At 45.5% G+C, this 16,057-nt stretch overlaps 1 protein-coding gene across 1 annotated transcript in view; it reads left to right on the top strand.

Annotated features, from left to right (window-relative positions):
- LOC135913019 (nucleolar transcription factor 1-like) overlaps positions 1–16,057 on the top strand; it is a 111,429-nt gene that overhangs the window by 61,214 nt on the left and 34,158 nt on the right. The window contains exon 2 of the mRNA XM_070524387.1: positions 643–810. Within this exon, the coding sequence (XP_070380488.1) occupies positions 643–810 (168 nt within the window). The remainder of the gene's footprint in view (positions 1–642; positions 811–16,057) is intronic.

The following is a 16,057-nucleotide window of genomic DNA, read 5'->3' as shown; positions in this document are numbered from 1 at the left end:
GAATATTGAAGACTGTGTGGTACATTGGTGAACGGGGCTCAGTTGAATGTGCTTCGATTGGAAACGTTTTCAAGTATTACCCCAGGAGGGGTTAGCAAAAGAAACCTGGAAGGGTGAAGCGGTATGAGCCTTCGAATAGAAGATGAAGAAGCGCGGGAACCGGGGGGACAGAAGAAGAGAAGAGAGAAGTGAGAAATAAATGTAGACGAGATGGACGCCAGTTCCACAGCAACGCTTTAAGTCTACTGTGTCCTTTAACTAGGAACGCTACATATATATATATATATATATATATATATATATATATATATATATATATATATATATATATAGTTTCGAGATATTTATATCTCAAACATAAAACCCCTATGTATGCCTTTTCATAGCTTCTAGCATACGTTTATAAATTACGGGCCTCCACTACTCACTGGATACTGGCCCAAGAGGTTCTTTGTACAAGTTCATGGCCCGAACGGACAACTGAATGCCTAGAGCCTTTGCATGCTGCCGAGCCGCAGCGCGATCCCCACGTGAAAGTCGCGTACATTGGCCTCGCCGATATAAGTTAGACAAAACAAACAAACAAACAATCAAGGCCCGAGAAGAGCCCGGTCTCACGTTGTGTCCTTTCGCGTGGTGCAGATGCCAACTGCGAAGCGGATGGTCGTCACCGCCGGTTCTTCCTCAAGTCTGGCACTTCGGGACACAGTCCTCGGCCAGCTGCTGTGCGCGTCGACAGCAGCAGCAGCAGTGACGAGGAGGACGATGACGAAGAGGAAGAAGACGAAGACGAGTACGAGGACGAGTACGGTGAGCCGCTTGCAATTGTTTTGCGCAAAAGTGATTTTCTTTTCGTTCCCCAGTCTGCATGAAATTTATAAGCGTCTACTTAGCTACCCGAATGCACTCATAAAGGCCAGAATCGAGGCTATCTCGCAGGGGCCAGTGCAATCGAGAAAGTAACGACGCAAACGATCACCGGTCAAAACGGCTAAAACAGTAATCTGATACGAGAATGTTGGTTAAGCACTGCATGCGTAATGCGCAAGATGCGCGTTGGGTTCCCCGCTGTGTCAAGTTATCCTTTCGTAAGCTTTCATTTCCCTATTCCTATCAACTCTATATTATCAACTCCTATCAACTCCTATCAACTCTAAACAACACGATTATATTTATCCTGTGCTTTGGCTCGCCTTATTGTCGGCGTTCTTTATATCCTAAAAGAGTAAGAAAAGTTCCTCAAATTGCTTTATTCCTCTCGATCAAAAAGATGGTAAGTGTAGCATGAAATAACACAATAACCAGGAAGATGCAGACGAAGTGATGAAGTGTGGGCGAACAAGGCAAGGACCTCGTTCCGGTAATGAAAGTTGTGAACAAGGGGGGCCTGCCTTGTCGAAGAACTAGCACATTACATTTGGGAACGTTTCTATCCCCTTGTCAAAAGGCTGGCTGAAGGCTAAGCATTGCCTTGTTGGCCCACTCTGCATTACATGGCCATTAGTTGCACATGACAGTGGAGATGGATTTGAACGCATTTCGAGAGTCCCTGATACAAAATGAAAGAAGCCAATAAAATTGAACGTGTAAGCCGCATAACATACGTTAAATGCATCGATAGAAATACAGAAGCTTGAGTAATGACTCATTGGGCAATGTATTTGTACATGTGTTTGAATAGGCCGCGTCGGGTCCTAGCTAAAGCTTGCTCTTAAGTCTTATATAAGTTATTTTCCATGTGTGAATCCGGCTATAAATTTCGTGCTTCTATACTTAGAAATAAAAAAGATGTAAAAAAAAAGAGTGCGACCGTTGCACAACGCCTCCGTCTGCGTTGACGTCAGCGCTTCCGCAAGTGAAACACCTGCGTGTTCTTCGTTGGTGAGCCGTATGCAACGTCTTCTGACAAGCCCCCCCCCCTTTTTTTTTATATAGCTCAGCGCTAGCCAACATACCTAACCGAAATGCATAGAAGTACATCGGACGTATGCCCACCATCGGGCCTCTTTCGAGTTGAACGTAGACGGTAAATGCACTTTTCCGTTAGAGCACGGCACGTTGAGCGTTTCGCTTGACAACTCAGTTTCGCTAGAGGGAACGAACAAGTTCGAAAGAAAGAAAGAAAGAAAGAAAGAAAGAAAGAAAGAAAGAAAGAAAGAAAGAAAGAAAGAAAGAAAGAAAGAAAGAAAGAAAGAAAGAAAGAAAGAAAGAAAGAAAGGGGTTCTATGAACGCTGTAGAAAACGTCTTGGTTCGAGACGTAACCATCTATTTTCGAGACCGAGACTTTCTTTGCCTCACTGCGCGTGGTCGGTTCACAATAAAGAAAGCGTCTCGGATTTTTTCGCGGGTCCTTCGGAGCGAGAATTCGAAAAGTGCTAAAATCCGAACTCTCATTCGTCGAATTCTGAAGCGAGAGTTTAAAGAAAGAAGAAGATAAAAAGAAAGATAGAAATAAACAAAAAGAAAGAGAAGAGAGAAGGGAGAAAGAAATAAAGGCGGCGTCGTGAGGGAAAAAGTAACGTAATTCAATTCGTTCGGCGCTTTTCTCTGACCTCAACCGACAGCTGGTCGTATTCCCGAAACAGGTCTTCCTTTCATTCGATCATTTCTTTTCGCTTCCGTTTTGTTTCTTCCTCTCGTCGATGGAAAGGATCCGTTGCAGCCACAGCGCGGTAGCTAATACATATATCCGCGGTCGGAGATTTGATCCCATACCTGGCGAACCAAGCGCGGTGGAATATTGCACCTGACATTCGCGCATTTTTTTTTTGTTGCTTTCTGCATTGTGATTACTCTCTCGTTTCTATCTTTGTTATTTCGGAGAATTTCCTGCACCGATATGAGAAAGAAAGCAGAGGAGCGAAATATATCTTCTTGCGCAACCACGCACCATGTAGGGTGTATAATATCTTCGAACATAACCGTACGTTATGCAATCGGTGGCAGAATATAAAATTGGACACGCTGTAGATGGGCGCGTTATCGAAACAAGCGAGGTAAAAGAGACAATGAAACCAAAGAAAGCATAAGGGAAGGTAGGGTTTATTCGAAATGTATTGGTTTTAAGGGAAATGGCAAAACGAAAGTGTACGAAATCACAGCTTGCCACGGGTGGGAGCGAAAATCTACACCTGCCGAATTAGGCGTGCTGGGTCTTACCAATTCAATTTAATTTTGTTGTTTGTATTACAGGCGTAAGACATACAATGTTCTCAGAACTGGTAGGACCCACAGCCAAAGGCTAGTGTCGGATACATTAGAACAATAAAAAAATTATGGCGTTTTACGTGACAAAACCACTCTCTGATTATGAGGCACGCCGTAGTGGAGGACTCCGGATATCTCGACCACCTGGGGTTCTTTAACGTGCACCTAAATCTAAGCACAACGGTGTTTTCGCATTTCGCCCCCATCGAAATGCGGCCGCCGTGGCCGGGATTCGATCCCGCGACCACGTGCTCAGCAGCCCAACACCATAGCCACTGAGCAACCACGGCGGGTTGAGAACAATAACAGTCAGGCAAGTACTGGTACTGAGTATATACAATATGGTCAGAGCGCATCATCACGTGTCAGAAGCAAATATTCCGCACAAACTTATGTTCCTACATATGCTTTAAAACAATAACCGATAAAACATACAGGAAAAACAGCAAATATCAGCCATTCACATTTTAGATGACTCATCGTTAAACATTCCAGAAAACACTCAGACTTGCTGGAGAAAATCCGGTAGTTATAGGAGGAGACTTTAATGCCCCACACACCACGTGGGGATACTTATATACCAGAGCAAAAGGAAGGGACTTATGGAACGACTCGCAAGAATTAGGCCTCACGCTCGTCACAGACCCCGCCACTCCAACCAGAGTAGGCACGGCGCTAAACAGGGACACAACCCCAGATCTAACCTTTACCAAGAATATTGAAAAGGCGACGTGGCACAACACACTGGAAGATTTGGGTAGTGACCACCGCATATTGGAGTTACACGTCAGAGAAGGGCCGAATAGACCCAAGGAACGACAGATCAAATTAGTAGACTGGGAACTGTTTCGTAGAACGCGAGAGAAGACACAACAACGATCAATTGCAGACATAGAACAATGGACTAAGGAGCTCAGTGATGACGTCAAAGCTGCCACAAAAATAGCACCACCTGAATCTAACTTGGATAAATGCGACAGCAGACTTCTCCACATGTGGGAAGCTAAGCAGTCGCTTCAGAATAGACTTAGCGGTCAGAAGCATAACAGAAAGTTAAGAAAGCGCATAGCACTCCTCAACAAAAAAATAGAAGAACATGCTAAGCAATTGACAAACAACAATGGGACGAGATATGTAATTCCATGGACGGACAATTAAGCACCGGCAAAACCTGGCACATGCTCAGATTCCTGCTTGACCATGACAATAACAAGAAAAATCACATGCAAGCCATTAATAAGTTAATACACGCATATGAGGGTACAGAAGAGGAATTTCTCAATGAATTACAGCAGAAATACTTAAAACAGGCACCCCCTTGCATCTATCCTAGCTACAACGGGAATACAAACGCAAAGTTAGACGAGGAACTCACGGAGGCAGAAATCCGCGCGGCCCTACAAAAGTTAAATACCAAATCTGCCCCAGGCCCGGACGGTATAACCAACAAGACTCTCAGGAACCTGGATGATGAATCGATAGCCAAATTAACAGAATGCATAAACGAGTGTTGGGTAAAGGGAGAAGTGCCAGCTCAATGGAAGAAAGCGACGATAACGCTTATTCCAAAACCTGGTAAGAAGCTTGAGATTGACAACCTCAGACCAATCTCCCTAACATCCTGCGTCGGAAAATTAATGGAACATGTAATTTTAAACAGAGTAGACAACTTCTTAGAGGATAATAACATATACCCAGATACAATGATAGGATTTCGCAAAAATCTTTCGACACAAGATGCGATGCTCCAACTTAAGCATCAGATAATCGATTATAACACGCGCTCGACAAGGGCCATCTTGGGCCTTGATCTTAAAAAAGCTTTCGATAATGCCAACCACGCAACCATATTGGAAAACATCGAACGAATAGGACTAGGGCAACGGACGTATAACTACATCAAGAGCTTCCTATCAGACAGGAAAGCAGTCATCTCCGTCGGAGGGCTCAAGTCGCCCGAGATCGACATAGGGGGGGGGGGGGGGGGCGGCACGCCGCAAGGCGCTGTCATCTCGCCGATGCTGTTTAATCTCGTCTTGATGGGACTCCCCGAAAAATTAAATCACATAGAGTCCCTGAATCACACAATCTACGCGGACGATATTACTATCTGGACCTGTGATGGCAGCGACGGATCAATAGAACAACGACTCCAGACTGCAATTAACGCAGTAGAGGAACACCTCATAGGAACAGGCCTCACATGCTCTGCAGAGAAATCTGAACTTCTATTGTACCGCCCCACACTTAGAGGCAGGCCTCCCAGAGGATACGACAGAAACAAGGCTCATGAGGAAATCAAGCTACACACCAAGAACGGGCGGAATATCCCAATAGTCAACCAGCTCAAAGTGCTGGGTCTGGTAATGGAGAACAAAGGCACAAATAGGGAAACCGTAATGAAGTTAGACACAAAGGTAACAAACACCATGAGATTAATCAAACGAATTACTAACAAGCACCAAGGTATGAAGGAAGAAAGTATCATACGGCTGATACAATCATTCGTAATCAGTCAGATCACATACATAGCAGCCTTCCACAATTGGTTTGCAGCTGAAAAGCGTAAAATTAACAACATGATAAAAAAAGCATACAAACTAGCGCTAGGGATTCCCATCAGTACGAGCACGGATCTCCTGCTAAAGTTAGGACTCCACAACACACTGGACGAACTCATAGAAGCACAACAAACATCTCAAGCAGAGCGACTAACCAAAACCAAAACGGGACGGCATATACTAAGCAAACTAGGAATGAATTATCACAATCTATACGGGGAAAAGATGACGATAACGAGAGAAATTCGTGACAAACTCCTAGTACCAAATATACCCAAGAACATGCATCCAGGTTACAACGACGGCAGACGCAAGAGTAGAGCAGAGAAAATTATCCGAAGCTTTGGGTCTGACGACAGAGCAACCTTCGTAGACGCGGCTGAATACCCAGACAGAAATAGCTATGTAGCAGTAATCGTAGATCACACCCAAAAACCCCTTACAAGCGTATCAGCTAATACCAAACATTCCGAGACCGCAGAGGAGGTAGCCATTGCACTAGCATTGGTCTCCACGAATGCTCAGTACATCATTAGCGATTCTCAAGCGGCCATTAGAAATTATGCAAAAGGTAGGATCTCTCCTGAGGCATGGCATATCATCAGAGTCAATGAAGCAAAGTTCTCCAATGCAGAGAAGAACGGCAGGCAATTGATCTGGTTCCCAGCGCATACGACTCCAGACATTCCCTCAGCCAACCTCAACGAGGTAGCACACCGCGAAGCTCGAGGTCTTACTCGCCGAGCTGAGCAAAGAGTGACTTCCATCGGTCAGGAGAACGCGGAGAAGGAAATCTGGAGAGAAAAAGACATATTAACAAGATTTAGTGACATTACCAAATTCTATCAAAATCGGAGGCGAGTATTACCACCGCCTCACACTAAACTGAACAGAGCTGAGTCCGTTACTTGGAGGCGACTACAAACAGAAACTTATACGAGTCCCGTGCAACTAAAAACTTTCTACCCCGATATATACGAGAGCGATATGTGCAAGCTATGCAAGTCTGTTAGAGCCACCCTTCAACACATGTTGTGGGGATGTGAAATATATCAAAATAAAATGGCAGTCTCCCCAGAAAATCTACGGGCGCGGTGGTCGGACGTGCTGCTCAGCTCAGAACTCGAAGACCAACTTTCGGCCGTCCAGCGAGCCACGGAAGCCACACAGGAGCAGCAGCTCCCAGTGGGCATCTAGGCGGCCCCAGGCCCGGGCCACTCAATCGCCGGATTCCAAATAAAGTTATCGCATCGCATGAATGCACGGTTAAATATTACGCTATAACGCGACGGCCATGCTCTCATTCCCTTTCGTTGATATTTGCGCGCGTGTACAAGTTTGACCAAGGCTAAAGCTCGCGAATGTTTGCTGTTATTTTTTGTTGGTGTTGCTTAACAGAAATGGCACGAACCCAAGCAGGGGCATTGGCCAAAATCCACCGTGAAAGTATGTCAGCGTCACCGTCCTGTCATGGCCTCCGAGATAGCACGGATCTCGGAAGCCGCGGCCTGATTATTTTGCCACCGACAAGTGCCGCCTTGCCGCCGTACTTGTTCTAGCGTCCATGTGAGAGAAAGATAAATAAAAGAGGGAGAGAGTGAGTGAGTGGGAAAGCAAAGGAGAGGCAGGGAGGTTGCCCAGGTCTCACCCGGTTTGCTACCCTACCCTGGGGGAGGGAGAAACAAGAAGGTAAATAAAATGGGGAGAAATCAGGAGCGATGAGCGAGCACGCACAACAGTGTTCACCACGCAATTAACGGCGGTCTCACAGTCCACACATTTTTAAATTTGCAGAAGGGCTTTGGTGGCTGTCTGTACAAGTTATATCCGAGTCCAGAATGTAAAAGTTACACAAGCTCAGGATCCCAATATCTTGCGTGAACGCCCTGTCATCGAGTTTGGCTTCAAGCAGCACGAAAAGAGCGTATTTCAACATCAAAAGGAGTGCGACAGATGAGAATATGTACCATGACCTCGAGCTTCCTAGGCTTTGTCGCTTCGCTACCAATGTTACCGCTGAGGTATGATCATCTATGACTATACTGATAAGCACGTAGGGCTTTTCTAAGCCCCTGTTTTCCCCTCAAATCATGTAATTTGAAGGGCGTGGGATGCGAGAATTGAAGAACGTGGCAAAGGATTGTCCCTCCGAAGCGACGCCTTAATCATGAGGGCTTGGTCCTCTCCACGCTCACCTTACTCATACCCTGTCTCGCTGACACAATGTAGCCCGGTATAGAAGCTGGAGGCTGTGCAGGTGCTTTTGTTTCGTTCGAGCGATAACTGAGAAAGATAACGTCTCTTAATAACATGAAGGATTTCCTGTAAGCCACCGAAATGGCCGCAGCAGCTGCATTTCCCCTAATGTGAAGGCTTCCGCTGAGATCCCATTTCAGTTTCCGCATTGGAATCCATGCGAAACGCGGAAATCTTTTCATTGGATAACCACATATACAATTCGAATTGAAAGTATCGTGATGAAAAGTTAAAGCTTGATATTCAAGCGCGTGATAAGGGAATACTTGGATCCTCCGTTAGTTTACTATAAACTGGTGAGAAGTGAAAAAGTAAGAAACTTGATCAGATAGCAAGTTCAGAGCAGCCTTCCTCGACTTTCAAAAAGTACCATATTGGAATTTTGAGACTCGCGTCTCAGAAGCCTTTATAAACGGACAATTAAGCTCGAAATCGTAAGCTACACTTGACATTAAATTGCTTCGTGCAGCTTATATGCGTTTGTCGAAGACCTATTCGCGGAAAGATGTGCACTAACCACACGCTAATACTATGTTTATGCCCTATATTATTAAAAAAGGTAAACCAGAGAAATGCCGATCAAAAAATGAAAAGGTGCTTTTAAACGTTTTCGGCTTCCGTACGGAAGCCTTGTTCACAAAAACGTTGCTCCACGGAGCGAGCTTATTACCTACAGTAGGGAGCCATGGGAAATCCTCTTCACCCGGCCGGTCTCCGTCTGGTCCAAGAGGCCCCTTCAGGCCTCTTGGACTAGACGGAGAGAGTAGCCAGGATCACTGGTGTCCTGGAATAGGGACCCGATCAACCGCTTCCCTCCCATCCTACCCTTTTCCTTATTCCCCTCTTCCTTCTGAATAATTAATAACGTTTTTCCTGCTCCTCCTCCTCCTATGTCCGTTTTAGTACTTGACCGAGGCACCTAGCTTGCGCAGGTGGATGACTGCCACCATTCCTGTCTAACGTTTTTTTTTCGTAGTCTGGATAAGAAGCGATTCCAGATACTGACGGGAACAGCAGTTTCCTTTTTTTTTGCGATTACGCTTGCTTTGTACCAATCAACCGCACGATTACAAGTTACCACGTGTTCCTCAAGTGCGTTGGAAACAACGTTCTTCTTTCTGACGTCATTCGTACGTTCTTTAAGCCGTCTTTCAAAACTTCCGTTCTCGCCGGTACAAACGCAGTTACAGTCTGCGCAGGGAATTGTATAAACGACGCGTGAAAACTTTTCTTTCGTGAGCCGGTATTTCCACGTGCACCAGTTCGTGCTTCAGGCGACGGGCGGGAACATGCCCCACGTGTGCGTCAAATGTCAGCAGAACCCGTGCGAATGCTTCACTGATCGCTGGCATATAGGGGACGGCTGCTCCCAGTCTGATCGCATAGGATTTGCATACGGAGCATAGAAATTGCTCCTGTGAAGATGACCGTGCCTCTGACCTGTTTTGGTATTTCTGTATGTTATACGTCTGCAAATAAAGAATTCAGTTGAATTGAATTGACCTGTCCAAGGTGCGCCGTGAACTTTCCGGTTGTGGGATCTTTAGTTTTAACTCGTTCCGTAGAACGGAGCGCATGCAACGGCACTTCGCAGCGCACGAAGCGATCCCCAGTCCACGCAGCTATTATTTCATATATTTTTTTAAGCCATTGTTCCATATTTTTGTGCTTCTCACGCTGTGTTTCACTGGGTGCACTTCGAACGTCAGGTAGGGTTATGCACGGCTGTGGCGGTAATGAGGAGCCAGCAAATCAGCTTGCGTGGAAGCCCCAGATCGAGCGTATGTATGACCGGTGTTGTTATTGACGCGCAGACGCGTCGAGGATGACTCATCACAATAGCCGGGAAACGGACGCGTAGCACTTTTGGAAGAAGGTTGCGAGGGCTAGCTTGTACACAGCTACGCCGTTTTTTTATTTTTAGAAAGGCATACACCTGCGAAATCATTTTTTTGTCTTCTTCTGTATAAATGTGAAACACTGGATGTATGTTCTGTCGCAGAAGGTTGTAGGGACTGTGGATGCTTGGGCCATGGATACGCAAAGAGCTATTGCCCACTTTGGTAGTCGTCTGCGAGAATTTTTTCGCAATCTCATTGCTTGAAACTTTAAAAACTGAACTTGAAAATGAGGACCTGCGCCCAGTTATAGCGTCACAGCTGCAGGTGACGTCATAACAGTGCGGCACCACACAGGGGGAAGTGGCACGTGATTAGTCACTGGTGACGTCAGCTCCTACGCCACCCAATGCCAGCGCGCTGTCCTCGACCCTGGCACTGCCCTCTCCCTCAGATAGACAAAAATAAAGAGAAAAAAAAGCCGGGCAAAGCCGGCAAATGAGAGTATCGCTTTAATATTCCAGCTTTGGGCAAAGGTTACCTGTTCTGCTGTCAAAGCCTAAAGTTAAGTAAATTGGTTAATCGCATAGCCAGGAGAGACGGCCACAAGTGCAGTGAACAAGAAAAACGACACTAACACGTCTTCGTTTTGTGTTTTGTGTTGATTTTGTTTCCCGGCGCCATGCCTCATATGTTTAAGACATGTGTCCCCCCATTTCTTCAACGCAGCCTTGCTCGCACTTACACTCTTCCTTTCTACTCTTACTGCGACCGCACTTCAAAGCCTGTTACTATGTTGCCTGTGTCCGTCCGTCCTTGACGCTACGCTGTTTTCACACGGCGAGGAAAAAAAAAAAACTTTGCTCACCACCACTACAGGTGAATAAACCCATGTCTCTGTGGCAATGCACAATTGGTATCATAGGGCGGCATTACATGCCAAAAATGAAAAAAAAAAGAAAATACGGCGCTTTACCGCTGACCGTAAGTGACGCACGACTACGAAAGCGCGGAACATCGGCGTGCCCTCCGAGATTAGTGGTTGCCCGCGCCTTCTGGGACTTACGTCAGAGCCGCCAACCACCAGGTGCACGCGTCGTTTGCTTAGGTGCCACTTAACAGCTGCTAATAAGAAAACTAGACAGCTACAAACCCCCCAGCTTGGTCAGAATTGCTTCAGTAGTATAAATACATTAGTCAATTATAACCAATTTAGCTATAGTAAAGCTTTGTTGAAATACGCCTCTGAAGGCGTACAGACATCATCTTTTCGACTTTTACTTTTTGCTTTAAACGAAGGTCCAGGACCCCTAAACAGAAAAGTAACATAGACAAAAAAACCAATCAGAAGGAAAAGAAGGTACAGATGAAGCAAAAGATGAATGAAGCAAGGAAAGACAGAATGCACCAAATAAATGAATAAGGAATATAAAGTAAGTGAGAGAAATAAAGAAAGAAGAAAGGAAGAATGTCGAAAGATAGGAAGAATAAAGGGAATAAAGACAGAGAGACGGAACGAATGAATCAGTGAGTGGATGAAGGAAGAGAAGAGCAAACAGAACTTAAAGAAAAGCAAATAAGAAAACATCGAAGAAGAGAGGAATGAACGTGAAAGAAAGGACAGAAGGAATAAAGAGAAAGAAAGCAACCCTAGAAAGGCTGAAGGAAATGCGAAATGAATAAAATAATAAAGAAAGAAAGACAACCCTCTTTGGCGGGCAGAAGGAAGCTTTTTCCGCGTCGACAAGCGGAATGAAGGATTGGCTCTGACTGGCAGAAGGCAATTTCCCTGTACTTTTCGTCTGTCCGCATTCTTTTCAAGTTCGTTCGCCATACAACCGCTTCAGAGGATTCTGAAAAGATTCGGGCTTGTGGATTCGGCTTACCGGGGGCGTTGTAATGCATTCGATGCGCCGCACACTGGTGTTGCACTTGGAATGGTGCGCGTCGCCATTTTTGTTGCACCGTTTCAACATTTCTTCTTGTCTTCTTTTTTTCTCGTGCACTGCCTACTTGGATGCGGCTTTCCACTTGCAACCGTCAATGGAAACTTAATGCTGAGCTGCGTCCCCGGCCCACGACTTGAATAAAACATAATGCGTTGATCTCATAAGGCGGGAAATTTTGAAATTGTAAGTGTAAGAGGGGGAAAAAAGTTGAAAATACCGACCTCACTGATTCCATGGTCTCCTATTTCCGACAACAACCATATACTGGCAGAATAATTTTCATTGTTAGGACTGTTGGCTGCATTGCATTGTAAGCTCGACCATAGAAAATGTAAGAGGGATGCAATAGGGGAAGCGCGATGTAAACTTGCGGAACATTCCGTGAAGCATGGTTGGCATTCTTGACCGCGTTGATATACCTATGTTGTAAATTACCGCAGGGCTGACGTGTATTTTTCACGTTGTAGAGACTATATCGCAGTCTCACTGGATGTAAAAGAATAACGTTTTGGGAATGTAAAAATTATGAAGCACTTGTAAGGTGTTGTGTTCTATTACACGCGGGCAGCTCTTGCGGAATTGATGCGTAGACTACCTCGGCTACTTCGTCTCTCTATGTCGCACAACGGCAACAAAATAGAAATACAAATAGCATAATGAACCTAATCGATAAATAGATAAATAAATCAAATGCGTTGTCAGTTACCTTCGTTTGACACTATAGTTGACTCTAGAAACTCTAGAACTTGCGACATGATGTTGCACTGACGTCACGACCCAGTGTAAATACCCTTGTGCAGCAATGACGATAGCTAAGCTGTGCTGATGTTGTTTATTAAAAATGAACGTGCACGTGTGGGACAGCCGTAGCCATTGCGGGAGCAAAGTGAGCGAGTATATTGCGAGTCATGCTCATGATTCATGACTACACGGCGCACCCATGTCTTTGGTACCAAATTTGTAACGGGGATATCGTAGTAAGAAGTATTATGGTAACTTCTTAAGAGCACTATGATGCATCTTAGTTTTTATTTTCTAGAGTTTAAATGATTTGAACCTTAAAAAAAAAGAGATGACCAGTTCAAGACGTCATTCCAGTACACCTTTAAGGGTAGCGCGATCGACAGAGGAGGTGACAAAATAAAACACCACAGGCGTATAACTCGATCACAAGGAATATTTTGTCTGTGGAAACGGGTATTAAAATACCGGCAGCGCTTACTGCGTAGGTGCGGAAATTGAGGGAGAAGTCAATCATGCATGCATATAGGGATGCTGTGTGCAATACGATCATGCAGCGAGTTTGCATTTCCTGGAAGCTTACCGAACCGCAGTTTGTTCTTGTTGTTTTTCTGTCCCTCTGCATGCTTTATCTCTTGGTAAGGTCTATGCGGCTGTCCTGGCAATGGGTGGTGTCTGAGTTGTCCCTTCTACTACGGCTCCCTCGTAGCAACGCGAACCAATCTCGAAGGACATTCTCTCGTGCACCGGAAGCGCCGGAAGCGATTGAGGAGGCGGAAACACGTCGTGGACATCACTAATTATTTTTTAACAATATGCATTTTCCGCCCTGGGTTATGTTCTGGATACTGTTAAATCCGCCATATCGTGAGCTCGTGATTGTACCACAGGCTGCGGCTTCTCTGACTTGCTAAAAAAAAAGAAGAAGAAACACAGCGGCATTACAGAGCACAGCTGAATAGGTAACGTCCGTATTCACGCTCCAGCGGCAGTTCTCCGAGTAATAAAAACCGATCTCTAAGGTCATGTTTTTACGGGGTGTATGCGCCGGAAGTGATCGCGGAGCCGGAAACACTTCATGACCACAATAGTTAGAACAATAAGTGTAAGGCAGTGTTCAGGATGGAACTCCTGCTGTAGGGGGCTACCCGTGCAAGGCAAATGAGATAAGCCTCCCTATGTGCAGTCATATGATTGATTTTAATGAACGCTGAAAGCGAATACAATCGGAATCCGCGTGATTCGTTGTCTTCTTGGGCGAGCTCTCGAAAAGGGAGCCAACGCGGGCCACGAATTTCAATTATCTTTGATGTTAAAGGTCAGTGAAAGCGAGCGTCTGCCTGGGGTAGCCAAGCCAATCCAATCGAAGATGCCGGCAGGAGTAAAAGAAGTTTCACGTCGGCTGTGACAAAGTTCGACAGGTCCATCTCCGAAGCAGCCTGATGTCATTCCGACGCTTTGCGCGACTTCAGCAAACGAATTGTCATTCCGTCATAGCGCTGGCTGCTGGACGTGAACAGCGATGTCGCAACCACTGCTTTCCGAGTACTACGTGTTCCATGTCTCATCTCTCCAGTGGTCTTTATATTTCACAGCTATGTGCCAACCGACTTACGTTTCAGGAATTATTTATTGGCTTGTTTTCACTTTCTTCTGTTCTGTTCTGTGTGGGTTGCTTTGGAGAGGTGGGCTACTCTAGCTTTCTTTGTTTGCTTTCTTCCTTTGGCACAGTTGTCTCTCCTTCTTGCTTTCCTTTGCTCCATTTATTATCGTATAATTTTTTTTTTTGCAAACAGCCCAATGGTTGTGTTTTGTTCTTGCCTTTCTTCGCTCCGTTTATTGCCGCATGATTTGTTGTTTCCTTTTTTTTACTTCTGGCAAATGTGGCAATTGAACCCGTCACATGGCAGTTACAGTTGCATTATTTTTTACACTCTTCCAGTTTCCCGTGTTTCTATCATGTTGTGTCCACGCGACCTGTGTGTTCACGCTGCAGTTGCTACTGTCACTGCCAGTCACATCGAAAAAAAGGGACTAGTAATGTGACAAAAAATTTGATCTAGATTCGATGAGCCATCCAGGCGAACTTCCTGCAATAAAAGCGTATGCTATCACTCCCGCAAGTAATTATTATTCCGGGGCACTGTGCCATACTACTTTTTAGGATCTAGGTGCCCCTGACGACTGTGGTGCCACAGCTGCTTAGCGTGACATTAATAAAACATGTGAACGACAATAGCGATAGCCATGTTGCAGCGACACATCTCCTTGTGGTCGTGACAATTTGAAAGCCTCGGCGGCGACAAATTCAGCGATCTGTTGGAATGTGCGCTTGCGATACAGCTATAGAGACGTTTTACATTGCAAAATAAGTAGACGTAGCTTCAGGCAAGAAGTGCAGACGATTATGTTTGACCACTTCTGTTCTTGCTTTCGATGTCAGCCGGTCACATCGGGCAACTATCTTTACATAGAAGCTTTTGTGAACTTTGCCAAGCTTAATAACGCTGTGCTGCTGTTCTGCAGAATGGCTGTGCTTCAGTACTCGCCATAAACGGCTAAATATACAGCTTAGGGGATGGCGGCCCTATTAATTGTCGTTTCGATTGTGAATAAGCGGGAAAAAGAGACAGATTGCTGAAGACTTCCAATAAAAAGAATGATGTATGTGCTACTTTGCTGCCCAAGCGAGGTGGTGGTTGAGCAGAATGCTTGGAAACTCGAATTCGTAAGCCACCTACGCTTAAGAAAACGTAGTCACGCGTTTTTATGCTCCTAATGTAAAGCTACATTATGGTTCGCATAGGCTCGGGCGTGCAAAGCTTTAGAATACGGCAATAGTGTCCCGCTTTCTTGGCGTTTGCTTGTCAACGTGACGTGGCATGAAGACGTCTTGTGGATGCGTTCCGTTACTTGGGCTCGAAGCTGTCAAGTTTGGTGTCAGTGCAATAAGAATGCCTTCAATCCTCGCGAAAGTTAGAATACGTGAAAGGTGTTAGGACACCCGTGTGTTCATGTTTATTCAGGCATGTGCAGATTTTGAAGAAAGTTAGAAAGAGGCTGAAGCTCGACAGTTGCGAAGGCCAGACTGCCGCAACGCAGCATCCCAGAACGTCTGCTACACTCCGAACAACCAGACTTACTATAGCTCCCATGCGTTCCAGAAGACGAAAATCCTTGCCGTCGCCTTCAATAATGAGTGCTCGCACGAGGGGGCGCTATCGATTCACTAACACTGCTTACACAGCTTCGCTCTCTTTGATGTTCAGCTGGCTCGGATTCGCCCGCATCTACGAAGTTTCTTTCGTCCGCACGGAATGTGACGGCAGCACCGCTGCGTTGTGACGTCACGCTCTGCAGTTTCTTCATAAAGAATAATCGCAATCACTGCATACGCTGGAAGGCTACACAGAAACGCACAGAACTGCGCTGAAGAGGGAAAGAAAAAAATGCCTGCTCTTTTTTATGAGCAGTCCATGCGTGTACGTGGGCGCGATATGCTTT

Source organism: Dermacentor albipictus, chromosome 8 (assembly GCF_038994185.2).
Source record: "Dermacentor albipictus isolate Rhodes 1998 colony chromosome 8, USDA_Dalb.pri_finalv2, whole genome shotgun sequence".
In the NCBI taxonomy this organism is placed as follows: Eukaryota; Metazoa; Arthropoda; class Arachnida; order Ixodida; family Ixodidae; genus Dermacentor; species Dermacentor albipictus.
This window is presented reverse-complemented; position numbering and strand designations above follow the sequence as displayed.